Raw genomic sequence first — 14,889 nt, 5'->3', positions numbered from 1 at the left:
TTGTGTTGTTGGGCAATAAAAATGCTAATAACAAATCTGTTTGCTCTTCAGGTAAACATGTGGATTTCTGAATAAAAATGTATTTAGATCCATGCCCAGGAAAACCCTTACCATTTGCTGAGGGAGAGCGTGGGAAGTACTGGGAGCTCCTCTTGTCGGGGCTGGGGTAAGGGCTGCTGGGAGGCTGGTCATACAGCGGCAGTGGAGGCAGGGAGCCTGGTGGCTTGGGGGAAGGAGAGATCTGCCACAAAGGAAAGAGGTTACAAAGTGCTCACCTCAGGAAGCTTGAGAGGCAAGTTGCCTTCCCTAATTCAGACATGTTACTTTTCTCTGCAGCTAAGTTATGACTATCAACAATTTTGGTCAGCCTCATCAGAAGCACATGAACTTAGAATAACCACCACAAATCCCAATTTTGTGATGCATTTAACTTTTTCTCCTCAGAGAGCTCATTATACTACTGATTTTAGTCAAACCATTCTCTAGAGTTCTACTGAAAACACACTAAATCAGTCAATGCAATAAATCTAGTGAAGAAAAAAAAGGGGACAAATTCTATTTTTTTGTGTTAAGAAAATAATTGGCTGTTTTCGACTTCCCCGAATTTTGTAAATGTCAGACTAAGTGTTCACAATACCACACACACAAGATGGGGAGACATGTTCCTTATGGTCCTGGGCCTGCCAGACCTGCTATGACAGATCTGAATTAGGGTTTCCCGTAAAGGCAAGTTTTGCTCTGATCAGCTGAGCCTAGAGCCATATGAGTATAATGGGGCTCTGCCATTAGTCCTCTGAAATGGACTGGCAGGCAGGCTCTGACAGTGGTGGATAGAAAGCAGTATTTTTACTATATAAACTAACTGCAGAGACAATAAATTCCCTCTCTGGTTTCTTTCTCTCTACCAAACCACTTTTTTGTATGTCACATACAACTTATCATTTTGGTTAACTGATTCAGAGAAAAGAAAGTGGGCAAATGGAGGTGTTATATGGCCATTACCCAAGAGCCAGGTTGATGAGTCTCTGCTTTTCCAAACCCAATTTTTTGCATAAACGTGGCAACCGAGGACTGGAGTGGGGAGGTGGGGCTGAGATTGCAGCCTGTGTTTACATGGGTCAGCCACCTCTTGGGAGTCATTTTCTTTAACCACCTTTTAATTCAGCTTTCTCCCCTCTCATGTACCTGAATCTCTCTCATCCACGGAGTGTCACCATTTTCTGAGGCTGAAAGTTCTTCCACTAGCACCGATGGGAAGACTCCAATCCGCCCACTGAATTCCCCTTCCCAGAAGCCATCGTCATCCTGGTTTTCTTTGTTCAGGATTCGGATGATTGCCCCCTCAGGAAAGGATAACTCATCATCTGTTTGGCCCTCATAGTCATAAAGTGCTTTCACGAAACAGACTAGGTAGGAAGAGGGAGAAAATGCAGTAAGAACACGGACAGCCAGGTTCCTTTTGCAACCACCCCTATGCTCACGTGGCAACTAAAAGAGGATCATACAGAGTAAGAGTAATTTTTTTTACTCACTGAAGATCAACTTCAGGGTTCTACCCTACAGGATAAATGTGACCAAATTATGGAAAATATATCATAGAATAGGAATAAAGATATGCTTTTTAACCTACGGAAGGCTGACTCCAGGGCAATACCGTTTAGGCCAAAATGTGACCAAATAAAGAGTGCCTTGTTTCAGTCTTTACCACTGGCATCTCCGTTGAGGCTGCCTGAAACGAGCTCGGCCTCCGTGGAATTGCTGGATGTGTGTGACCGACTGTCCAAAGCAGCCAAGGACTGCAGCATGCTCAGTAGACTGTTCGAGGTGGGAAACTGTAGGTACTTTTCTGGCACATAACCCACTTGGCCAACTTTATTTCGAGCCTGAGTAAAAGACATGTGACAAAATAGGTTTGCACACACAATCTGGACAGGGCAAAACAAGAACCAAAACAAACTCCTAAAATGTCACAAGAAGGGGCGATATGAGCAAAGGAATATACCTTTACCCAGTCTTCCATATCTCCATCTTCAATCACTTCTAACACCTCATGTTCCTCAATGGTCAACTCATCTGGTTGAGAAGCCTGCAATGTAGGATGGTCATGGACAAAATTAAAAAGGTTAGATAAAGAGCAGATGTGCGCTGATCATAACAAAAACTGGGGATCAAAATATTGAAATGATTTTGAAAAACATACCAAACATAAAAATTTAAGTGTTGTAAAACTATCGTAATGAGGTGAAGTTTTACTTTAAAAAATTAAACAAAATAAAGCCACAGCAAAAACTGGAGAAACGGAATCCTCAAGAGACAATCAGGTGCAGTGAACATAGCACTCTGCTGGAAGCAGGGGACCAGGGTTCCAGCTCCAGCTTGTTTCTATTGGTTATTCAACTTCTTGATGCCTCCATTTCTTCAAAATGACAATCCTGCCATTCTGGGGAGGATGAGGGAGTCAATGTGGGATGAATAAGCTGAGAACCATGATGATCTGTGAAGCACAGGCACAGGAGCAAGCGCTGAATTAGAACGGCACCCGAGGGCTACCATGGAGGCGCAGGCCGTGAAAATGCAGAGAACTATGTACATGGATTGGATGACAGCTTGAGCAGCACCTAGAACTGATCTGGAATCACTGTGCGATAAACAATGGCCAGGAGAATTAGAGTTGCAGGAAAGAAAATGGCTGAGATCGTCCACAATTTGGATTTATTATGCTCTAACTTAACTGTGGAGAATGGCCTGATCCACTTAGATGCTTTTGTACAGGCTGCTAACTGTGATGGTTTTATGGTCTCTGACGCAGGAGTTCAATAGCGCTGGCCACCCAGATACTGCTCCCGAGACTGCAGAATCTGAGCGCAACCTCTAAGGGGCTCAGCAGAGAGGCTGGAGAGAAACCGTGTGGCTTTGTTTCCTAAAGAGACTTGCCTGTCACATGTAACAGGGCGGGGCCTGCTAGCATCTTCTGGTTCTCTGGTGAGCAGTCTTAAAAGCATTCCCCAAGTCCCAAGATTAGTAACAACTACATAACCAAACTGTAAGACCCTACAGTTTTTCAAATCTCACAATCTCAATGTGTAAAGTGTCTCCAGGTTACACAAGCAAAAAGTAAGGCAAGAAAATGGGTCACATTACTAAGCCTCCTTTCCCATTTTGTGTACATTATAATACTTTATTAAACCCAGATTCTGGATGTTGCCATAGCTGCTTGAGATGTTAAAATAGTATTGAAAATGGCTGACCAGTCACAGAAATACTCCAGGACCAGAATTTTAAGTAAATTACCTCTGATCTCAAAACATGAGGATAAAAGGCTCATTGATTCATGATAGCTTTTCCAGTGGGATTTCTTCACTAATCCAAAAACACACTATGCTTTGACTATGCCAGGAAAAGGCACCCATATAACAAAAACATTTTCCTTAATTCCATGGTAAGACTTCAAAAGTAACAACACAACCTGACTTCAGTGTGTGTGAGAACCAAAGCAGGAAGGATAAGAACACCTTTAAGTATACCGCTGCCCTTGTAAAAAAGTCAGGGAGGTCCATGCAAGTTGTTCAGTGCTGTTATAGAATATCAGCAGACACCAACCCCAAACAGTAATCAATGCTTCCATTTGACAAGGTCACGTCCTCTGCATGGCAACTCAAGACTCTACAGAGTTTGGTCACCATGGTTTCTCAAAGCTTTGGCCCCATACACTATTGCCTCTTCTCTGAACACACCATGTTATTCCTTGCCTCTATGCTTTTACCAGACTGCTTCTTTTTTCCAGCAGGCCCTGCTCTCTCTTTCCCATCTGGCAAACAGATTTAGATTACTGTGGATTCAAGTCCAGTTTCAGTCTGTTTCTAAGGGCAAGTATCCATAAGATCTCTCTGAGCATCAGTTTTCTTTTCTATTCCTATTAGAATGTAAGCTCCATGAAGGCAGAGATTTTTGTCTGTAATTGACCAATGCCATGTCCTCAAGCTTAGAAAAGAACAGGACGGTACACGGAAGGTACTCAATTAATATTTGTTGATTTAATGGGTTTGTTGATAATATCTTCCATATTGAGTTATTAAAGAGATTAGAAAAACATAAATATGGTACCAGGCATACAGTGTTTAACAAATGGTAGCTATTAGAATTACTCATGATATGATGCCCAGCTCATATGTTTTTCCAGACCACTCCTAAGGAGCTGGTTGCTTCTTCCTTCTTTTGTTGTAAAGCTTTGCACATCTCTCTAATGAGAACTACCATGGCACTCTACTTAGTTATTTGCCCTTGTAGGGTTCCCACTAGAATGACTTATGCAGGGAATGTAATTCTTCTCATTTATCCCAACTGAAGTCAGCAAGTGGTCAGGAAATGTTTTTTAAATAAACACGTGGTCTCACACTGCCCCCTGAAATCCTAATATCCAGGGACGACCAGAACTGTAGAAGCGGCCAAGTCCTCCATTCCCACCACTACCTCTCTAAATTTCCTATTTTCTTTGAAAACAGTATACTTTTTTCTGATTATAAAAATAATACATGTTCACTGTAGAAAAGCTGGAAATATGCATAACTGCAATCTTAAGGTACATGAGCATTTTATTCTTCTGGCATAACATATCATTTCTTCTTACATAAAAAAACTTTCATTAATATAATTTTTAATTATCTTCATAATATTTTATGTTTACTGTTACATTATATGAATGGTTAATTTATTTAACAATCCCTTGTTGGATTGCCAACTTTCAGCTATTATAAAAATAGTACTATGATGAAAGAACATTTTGTGTCCAAAATCATTTTCTATACTGTGATCATTTCCTTAGGATCTATGCTAGTAGGGTCAAAAGTTATGAGCATTTATTTATTTTTGAGAGAGAGAGAAGGAGAGAGAGTGCATAAGCAGGGGAGGGGAGAAGAGGGGGGGAGAGGGAGAGGGAGAGGGAGAGGGAGAGGGAGAGGGAGAGAGAGAGAGAGAGAGAGAGAGAGAGAGAGAGAATCCGAACCAGGCTCCAGACTGAGCTGTCAGCACAGAGCCTGACACGGGGCTCGAATTCATGAACCATGAGATCATGACCTGAGCCAAAGTTAGATGCTTAACTGACTGAGCCACCCAGGTGCCCCAAAAGTTATGAGCATTTTTAATCTAATCCTTAAATATAATGTTTCTTTGTCCTCACTAGATTAATCCAGGCCTGCTTTGCTGCTCTGGACTATGGGAATCACCATTAGGCTTACAGTTCATTTCTATTCTAATCTATCCCATATAGCATTTATACCACGACCAGGGTTTACCTTCTTAAAAGCCCAATCTGATTTTAGGACATCCAGAGGTCCCTACCAGCCAGGATAAAAGTCATACTTTAGTCTGGTCTCCAAGGCCCTTTACTCTCTGACAGCAAACATCTTTATTTCCAGCTGCTCTAATCCCCACACTTGATGCTCACCCACCACCGAATGTAACATTTCCTGAACATCCCATACTCTCATCAAACTGTGTCTCTTATCTTTTATTCTTTTTGCTTAGAAGGTTCTTTCCCTTCTCACCATATCTAGTAAGATCTTACTCATGACCTAACTGAAATGCCACCTCATCTATGGAATTGCTTCCAACTATCACAGGAAAAATTAGCCGTTTTAACCCCTACTATAAATGTTTTCATACGTACTCTACTTTTCAGCTTAATATTTATTCCCCCCAGACTATCCATCTGGGGAGGGAACAGGAATTGTGTCCACTAATTCTTGCATCCCTGAAACATATCACATACTGGGCACTGAGTGACTGTTCAGTGATTAAATGATTAAACAGATTTTTATAGTCCAGTTTACTATAGAGACATGCCTGGCATATGTCAATAGAGGGGATGTTGGATGGATGTGAGCTATTTATAATCACTCAGACACTCGGGACCCTCTCCATTAAGGGACCTTAAATTTTAATTCTGGAACTTCAAAGTAAATATCATACTGATAACGTGAGATGGGAAAACATTCCCAACCCTACTTGTATAATACTCTAGAACACCTTTCTAAGTATCTCAGCAGAAGATTTGAAATTTTCAAAAGATTATCAAAATAGTTTATTTTGAAAAAGAACTCCAGCCCTTTTAGGAAAGAGGAAGTATTCTTTTTTTTTTTTTTTTTTTTTAAAGTTTATTTATTTTGAGAGAGAGAGAGACTGAGAGTATGTGTACACAAGTTGGGTAAATGACAAGTCAGTTATATATTTAGGTGGTCAGGGAAGACCTGAGGATAGGCTCTATTTGAGCTGAGCCTCAGTGAAGGGCAGTACGCAGCCAACCAAGATTTGGGGAAAGATGTTCTAGGTGGAGGGAGCAGTGAGTGCAAAGTTGTCAAGTCAGGAAGGAGCATGGTGCTACAGTGGCTAATGTGTGGTGACTGGGCTGGGTAGGGAAATGGTCTGACATCAAGTTAGGGAGACTGTCAGGGGCCAGATCAATCTGAACACTATAGACTCTAGTGAAAAGTCTGTTTTTCTATGTGTGATGGAAAACTTTTAAGAGGTTTTTAGACAGGGGAATAAAATAACCTCCTTTATGTGTTAAAGATAATTCTGACTGAAAAGTGGACAATGGACTTTTGGGAGGGAGGCAAGTATGCAGAAGGCTACCAATTATGTTTTTTTTTCTTTTACAGTAACTGAAGCAATGGCCTAGACCAAGATGGTGAAAGGCGAATGGGCTCAGGGTATGTTTTGGAGGTAGCATCAAGAGGGTTGGTCAATGGACTGATGAGGGGAGTGAAACTCAATTTATTTTGTGTGAGTAAAAAGTTTATGTGAAAGCAGGGCAGGGGTGAGAGAGACTAAAAACTATTATACCAAATCAAGTTTGGAAATTCTGGCATCTTTTTATCCAGGTCCCTACTTACTATGGAAATAAGAGGTGGTCATATTAAGATTAGGAAAGGTAAAGTTTAACAAAACTGCTTTGTAAAACAATTTTCTTTTAATATCAAGTTTGAGCATCATCCTAATGGAGGGTCTGTGCCAAAGCAGGCAACTGATAATAAGGGTAACTGATAATATTTACTGAAAATTTACTAGATGCCAGGCACTATGCTAAATACTTTGCTATAAAGTGTTATCTCTAATCTTCAAACTAGCCCTATATATTACCTCCATAATAAGAGATAAGAAAACTGAGGTTCACAGAGACGAAGGGACTAATCAGTATGGTCATATAGCTTGTAAGTGGCATTTTAATCCAGGCAGTCTGAGGTCAGAGTCTAGACTGTTCACCACTATGTTATATTGTCTCTAATATTAACTGAACACCAATTTTAGGGCTAGGTAGATATAGTCATGTGTGTCTTCAGCATTGCCACTATTTCAAATGAGCACTAGGTTACAGAAATACACACCTTGTAGGAATAAACAACTTTGCAGGTGAGTGGATAATTTCTTAAGGTGCCAGAAGGGCTGGAACTGCTATCGTCAAAAACATCCATGTTGTCTTCAAACTCTTCTCCTTCTTCTCTTTCGGGGTCTGCATTAAGCTGGGGAAAATTAGAAGCCATTAATTACCTAGCTTGCTTACTTCAAGAAAATGAGTGAAGCAGGAAAAAACACTTAAAACCTGACTGTTTCAAACATTAATTACTTATTCAACTGCACAGAGAAAAACGTATCTATTCTCTCTTGCATTTTTCATGTATGAAAGGGCCAAGTTCTTTTTTTTTTTAAGATTTTATTTTTAAGTAATCTCTATAGCCAACACGGGGCTTGAACTCACAACCCCAAGATCAAGAGTTATAATGCTCTATCAGGCCCTCTGAAAGGATCAGGTGTTTTTGTTTTGTTTTTAAAAACCAGGAGTAAAATGTCATTCAAATACATAAATGTTTATCCTTATCAGTATCCTTTCTCTTTTCACTGTTAAATACTAATAAAGACCTTTTACCATTAAAAAAAAATGTTTACTTACTTTTGAGAGAGAGTGAGCAAGCAGGGGAGGATCAGAGAGAGGATCCGAAGGAGGCTCTGCACTGTCAGCACAGAGCCTGATGCGGGGCTTGAACTCACGAACTGGGATATCATACCCTGAGCCAAAGTTGGATGTTTAACTGACTAAGCCACCCCGGCGCCCAAAGGCCTTTTACCATTTTAAACTGATCATACTGGGAAACATTAGAAAGATTTCTAAATGCTATCCAAGGATGTGGAGAAACAGGCTTTCCTCTACCATTGGTAGAAATGTAAACTGATATGGGGTGCCTGGGTGGCTCAGTCGGTTAAGCATCTAACTTCAGCTCAGGTCACGATCTTGTGGTTCGTTGAGTTTAAGCCCTGCATTGGGCTCTGTGCTGACAGCTCAGAGCATGGAGCCTGATCTGGATTCTGTGTCTTCCTCTCTCTGACCCTGCTCTGCTCACAGTTTCCCTCAAAAATAAAAATAATAAAAACACTGAAAAGAGTTTTAGAAAAAAAAAGCTTATAATCCTTAAAAATATAACAAAAATAAACCCTACTGAAATTAAAAACAAAACATACCACTTGATCTAGCAATTTCACTTTTGTGAATATACTATGGAGAAATAAAGGATCAGGATGTAACACTATAGATCTTACTCGACTTACAATGGCATTATGTCCGAAAAACCTTATCATATGTTGAAAAATATCCTGAGTTGAAAATGCATTCAATTACCCTACTGAACATTATAGCTTAGCTTAGCCTAGCCCACTTAGGGCTTACATTAGCCCTTACACTTACACTAGCCTCCAGTTGGGCAAAACCACCTAACACAGAGACTATTTTATAATAATAAAGTGCTGAATATCTCATGTAATTTATAGATGGTCCCCAACTTACGATGGTTTGACTTACAATTTTTCGTTTTGTGATAATGCAAAAGTAATACACTTTCAGTAGAAAACATACTTTAAAATTTAAATTTTGATCTTTTTCCGGGCTAGCGACATGGTACAATATTCTCTCGTGGTGCAGCAGCAGCAGCAAGCTACGGCTCCCAGTCAGCCACAATGTCACAAGGGTAAACAAGGTATGCTCACAACCAGTCTGTACCCATACGATCATTCTGGGGTTCACTCTCAGTACAGTATTCAATAATTGGGTATAACAAATGTATTTACCTAGAGTACTGTCCATGATACTGAAGTACAAATAGTATTTATATGAACACAAATATCTGACAGGGGGAAGAAGAATAACACAACAAAGACTGGAAATAGAGATGGCTGTTTTTAATATCTCTCTCTCTTTACAATCTGAACTATTAGAATAAGCATGTCTTACTCTTTTTTTTCAAGTAGGGTTCATGCCTGGTGTGCAGCCCAGTGTAGGGCTTGAACCTATGACCCTGATATCAAGACCTGAGCTGAGATCAAGAGTGGATGTTCAACCAACTGAGCCACCCAGATGCCCCAAATATGTCTTACTTTTTAAAGTAAAAATCTAAAAAAGAGCAAACAAAACAGGCAAAGTGTCTTTGTTTCTAGCTACATATAAACATCTATTTAGCTACTTTTTCATATGTTCAAACATCCGAAGGCACAAATGTTTACACATTAAAGATATAAGAAATGGATGGTCAGAATCAGGTCTCACAATAGACCGATTAACTGAAATATCAAATATCTACAACATGCTGAACACTGTGCTAGGCTCTTAGATATGAAACGGAGGACATGGTTTGCTTTGCAAAAGCTCATACTCTAGAGTGGAAAAGCCATCACAACTAAATGCTGAGTGCGCAGGGGGTCCTGTGAATAGGAAGGTCAGAGAAGACTTCCTGGCATTCAGTGAGTTGCAAAGTAGAGGCCTCCTATACAGTCCACTTTTACCTTTTAGTGAATTAAAGTGATTTCTATTGAGCACTAATGTTTAAAACTGACTCTATTCTTAACTGCTATTTCCCTAATAAAATTCTATAGAAATGTGTGTGTGTGGGGGGGAGTGTTCTAAAAGAATAAGTAGCACATATTTCCTGTCAAATGTATTGCCTACACTTCATGAGCCCTTGTAATATTCTCATTATTTTATAACTATTATTGGAAATTCTTCCCAGCTGAGTCAGATAATCATGTGCCTCATCTTACAAATAATTTCATCTATGGTCAGTCAGGTCAATGACAAAATAGGCTCAAATCATGACCTTTCAAATCATCTCAGGCTATGATTCCGTTGTTCTCCAAAAAGGCACTGTGTCATATAAAAGGTGAGGATCACATGCTAAAAACTGCCATAAAATGTAAACATATCTACACAGAAGATACTGCTTTCATACTCTAGTAAAGGTTATAGACGTTAAAAAAACCCCACAACTGTGGGCATTGAAACAAAACAACACAAAACACCCGTATATCTATAAAAACTAAAATTAAAGCCAGTGTGGGTAGAACACATTTCCAAAAATATAGAAGGAATGTTAATATGCACTGTGCTTTGGCACTGGGAATCAATCCAAAACATTTTATCTTGGCAACACTGTTTGGTACCAAACATTCCTTTCTTTCCCCTTTATTTTGAGTCCATTGTTTGAGTCTCATAGAAGGGAATGAAAGGTTGCAGTGACAGCAAAAGGGGTCAGGGCCATGTGCTTTTGCATGGCTCCAGAAGCTTTCCAAAGTATGTCACTGTGGAGCAACTTCTGCCTTTTCCCTCCTCCACCCTCTGTAACCTCGCTGTTACAATATTTTCTTGACCCAGCATTTCTAAAATCACATTCTTCCTCTGTTTCTTAACAACTGCTCTCTTAGCCCTTTTCCTTCCTGTCACCTGACAGAACTTCAATTAAAACTATTCTTCCCAGCTGTGCTAATGTTTTTCCTTTCTTAGATGTAAAATGCTTACTCTCTTTGCAAGGGCAGATAAGAAGCAGATTTCTGGGTTGGTATTATTAGCTATCTCCTTGTACTCAGCAAAACAACCTCTGAAGGGTTTCATCAACTTTATGGGACTGTAATGAACTAGAAAGCAATACTAGGTCCCTGGGTCTGACAGATTTGAGTTTGAATGCTGAGTGTGCCATTTATGGCTGTGTGACCTTGGGCAAATTACTGAACTTCTCAACTTCAGTGACTTTATCTTATAATGAAGACAATTACTTCATATCATAAAGATTAAATTAGGTGACATAGTTAAACCCCTAACACACGCTCAATACCTAGAAAGTACTTAAATCATTATTCTATTTTGCTCCTTACAACTCACTAGCAGAACCTCGGAGCTTCATCTGGACAGAGAAGTGACCATATTGAACATCATTCCAAATACAACACAAGTAGATTATAAAAGATAACATTGAAAATATCAGCAAAGTGGATTTCTGTTTCCAGATAAGATAGGAGCGTCAGGGACCAGATTTAAACTCCTTCCAGAAACAACTAAAAAACTGTTCTAAACATATGAACCCTGGACATGATGCACTTAAGGACAGTGATTCCTGTGGAATGGGAAACAATTTCGTCAACTTAGGAAAGAGCTATTTAAATCCAAACAAATCAGAGTAAAGGAAATAAAAACCAGAGCAGAAATCAATACAAAAGACAACAGAAAAACAACAGGGGGGAAAATCAGTGAAGTCAAAAGCTGATTCATTCTTTTCTTTAAACTTATTTATTTATTATTTTGAGAGACAGAGAAAGAGAGAGCAAGTGGGAGAGGCAGAGAGGGAGAGAGAATCCCAAGCAGGTTTCACATCGCCAGAACAAGCCCAATGGGGGGCTTGAACTCAGGAACTGTGATATCAGGACCAGAGCTGAAGACTGACAGTTAACCGACAAAGGTACCCTGCTGAGTGCCTGTGCCCAGTCCCCGTTTGAGAATTCTTAGCAAAGATGGTGCTTCCAAGAGCCACCCAGGCGCCCCCGAATCTAGTTCTTTATCACATGAATAAACTCTAGCAGAATGATCAGGAATAAAGTGTAGACACAAATAACCAATATCAAGAATGAGAGAAGTGATGCCCCTACAGATTCTCTAGGTAATGAAAGAAGGATAAAGGAATATTATAAACAACTTGTTCCAATAAAGTTGGCAACTTAGAATGGACAAATTCCTTGAAAGACACAAATGATCAAAATCCACTCAAGAAGAATAACCTGAATGACTCTATATCTACTAAAGACACCGGATTTGTTGTTACAAGAAAACTTCCATAAAGAAAACTTCAGGCTCAGATAACACACTCTGATGAAGTATATCAAACATTTAAGAAAGAAAAATTCTACACAATTCTACATAAGCTTCCAGAAAATTGAAGAGGAAGGGATACTTTTCAAATTATTCTGAGACAACCATTATACCAAAACCAGACAAAAACATTACAAGAGAAGAAAACTATAGACTAATCTCTGCCATGAACAGAGAAAAAAAATGCTCATCAAAATTTTAACAAATCCAATTTAACAATTTCAATCAACATATAAAAAGGGTAATGTATCATGATACAAGTAGAGTTTATCAGTAATACAAAGTTTGTTTAATATTTGAAAAATCATCAATGCAATTTACCATATAAACAAACTAAAAAAGAAAAATCATTTCACAAGATTCAGCATCCATTCCTATTAGTAAATTAAATAGAGGAAACTCCTCAATATGGTAAAGGGCATCTACAAAAACCCGTCTGTTAACATCATACTTAATGGTAAAAGACTGAATGCTTTCTCCCTAAGTGCAGAAACAAGGCAAGAACATCCATTGGCCCTAAACTACTGGAGATGCTAACAGTTACAGTAGTAATAATATGCAGGTGACATGATTATCTACACAGAAAACCTGCACAAAAGCTACTACAACTAATAAATGAGTTTAGCAAAGTTACAGGATATAAGGTCAATACGCAAAGATCAATTATATTTCTGTATGTTAGCAATGAGCAATTGGAAGTTGAAATTTAAAAAACACTTAAAACAGCACCAAAAACTTTAAAATAGAGATAAATCTGAAAAAAGATGCAAGACCTATACACTGAAAGCTATAAAACACTGCTGAGGGAAATTAAAGTTAAATAAATGGGGAGGTATTATGTTAATGGGTTGGAAGACTCAATATTGTTAAAACATCAACTATCTTCAAACTGACTTACAAATAGATTCATCACAATCCTATTTTTAAAAATCCTAGTAGGGTTTTTTTTTTTGTTTTTGTTTTTGTAGAAAATGGGAGTTTAAATTTATATGGAAATGCAAAGGACCCAGAATACCCAAAACAACCTTGAGAAAGAAGAAAGCTGGACGTTAAATATCCTGGATTTAAAATTTAAAAAAAGAGAGAGAGGGGCGCCTGGGTGGCGCAGTCGGTTAAGCGTCCGACTTCAGCCAGGTCACGATCTCGCGGTCCGTGAGTTCGAGCCCCACGTCGGGCTCTGGGCTGATGGCTCAGAGCCTGGAGCCTGTTTCCCATTCTGTGTCTCCCTCTCTCTCTGCCCCTCCCCCGTCCATGCTCTGTCTCTCTCTGTCCCAAAAATAAATAAACGTTGAAAAAATAAATAAATAAATAAAATAAAACAAAAAAAAAAATAAAAAAAAAAATAAAAAAAAAATAAAAAAAGAGAGAGAGAGGGAGAAGAAAGTTGGAGAATTTACACTACCTAACTTCAAGGCTAATTATGAAGTTACATTAATCAAAACAATGTAGCATTGGCATCAGGACAGATAAATAGATCAACAGAATGAAACAAAAGTCCAAAAATAAACCCACACATATATGGTTAATTGATTTTTGACAAAGATGTGAAGGTAATTCAGTGGAGAAAGGGCAGTCTTTTCAACAACAAAAAGGATATACATATAATACAAAGATTAACTCAAACTGGGTCACAGATTTAACTGTATAACCCAAAACTATAAAATTTCTAGAAGAAAATATAGGAGAAAATCTATATGACCTTGGGTTTGGCAAAGATGTATTTGTCAAAGAAATCATAGCTTGTGAAAGCTACCATACCATACCACACCACAGCATGGTCCATAAAAGAAAAAAAAAATTAAGTGGGGACTTCATCAAACTTAAAAATGTCTGGTCTTTAAAAGATACTGTTAAAGGGGCGCCTGGGTGGCGCAGTCGGTTAAGCGTCCGACTTCAGCCAGGTCACGATCTCGCGGTCTGTGAGTTCGAGCCCCGCGTCGGGCTCTGGGCTGATGGCTCAGAGCCTGGAGCCTGTTTCCGATTCTGTGTCCCCCTCTCTCTGCCCCTCGCCCGTTCATGCTCTGTTTCTCTCTGTCCCAAAAATAAATAAACGTTGAAAAAAATTAAAAAAAAAAAAAAAAAAAGATACTGTTAAAATGAAAAGACAAGCCATAGACTTGATTTGGGAGAAAATTAATCATCTATCTGATAAAGGGTTTGTATACAGAATACAAAAAGAATTCTCAAAACTCAATAAAAAGAAAACAAGCAATAAAATATAGGCAAAAGATCTGAACAGACACTTCACCAAAGAATATATGCAGATAGCAAATAAGCATATGAAAAGATGCTCAACATTATCAGTGAGATACAAATCAAAAATATAGCGATACACTACTGCACACCCATTAGAATATCTAAAATTAAAGACCAACCATACCAAGAGTTGGTGAGGCTGTGAAACAACTAGAACACTAGTACCCTTTGGATGGGCACGTAAAATGGTACGACCACTTTGGAAGTTTCCTAAAATGTTAAACACATACCCACTGTCTGACCCACTCAAAACATAAGCAGTTTTACTTGTAATAGTCTCTCCAAAACCCAAATGCCCATCATCAGGTGAACTGATAAACAAACTGTGGTGTACTCATACAATGGAATACTACTCAGCAATAAAAAAAAACCAAACAATTATTGATGAGCAATAACACGGATGATCCTCAAAATAATCATGTTGAGTGAAAGACCAAAAAAAAAAAAAAAAGGTACAT

The 14,889-nt window shown here is 38.8% G+C and overlaps 2 protein-coding genes across 6 annotated transcripts in view; one reads left to right on the top strand and one right to left on the bottom strand.

The window, feature by feature from the left end:
* The window catches only part of ATG16L2 (autophagy related 16 like 2), a 34,287-nt gene extending 24,953 nt beyond the window's left edge, over positions 1 to 9,334 (top strand). The window contains exons 19-21 of one of the 5 annotated variants that reach the window (XR_003972284.2): positions 6,657 to 6,707; positions 8,938 to 9,023; positions 9,295 to 9,334. Coding sequence is in view for 1 of the 5 variants with exons in the window: in XM_030331960.2 (XP_030187820.1) it covers positions 52 to 55 (4 nt within the window). In the remaining 4 variants the exon portion in view is untranslated. Of the gene's footprint in view, positions 1 to 51; positions 4,774 to 6,656; positions 6,708 to 8,937; positions 9,024 to 9,291 lie in introns of those variants that run through there. The other 4 variants (XR_003972285.2, XR_003972286.2, XR_003972287.2 and 1 more) reach the window with 4 other exon arrangements.
* FCHSD2 (FCH and double SH3 domains 2) overlaps positions 1 to 14,889 on the bottom strand; it is a 295,613-nt gene that overhangs the window by 4,364 nt on the left and 276,360 nt on the right. Inside the window, 5 exon segments of the mRNA XM_030331955.1 lie at positions 112 to 241; positions 1,186 to 1,406; positions 1,706 to 1,883; positions 2,003 to 2,086; positions 7,383 to 7,517. Coding sequence (XP_030187815.1) covers positions 112 to 241; positions 1,186 to 1,406; positions 1,706 to 1,883; positions 2,003 to 2,086; positions 7,383 to 7,517 — 748 coding nt within the window.

The sequence above is a fragment of the Lynx canadensis genome, chromosome D1 (genome assembly GCF_007474595.2).
Source record: "Lynx canadensis isolate LIC74 chromosome D1, mLynCan4.pri.v2, whole genome shotgun sequence".
Taxonomy (NCBI): domain Eukaryota; kingdom Metazoa; phylum Chordata; class Mammalia; order Carnivora; family Felidae; genus Lynx; species Lynx canadensis.
The sequence above is the reverse complement of the archived record's forward strand: the minus strand, read 5'-3'. Positions and strand labels throughout refer to the sequence as shown.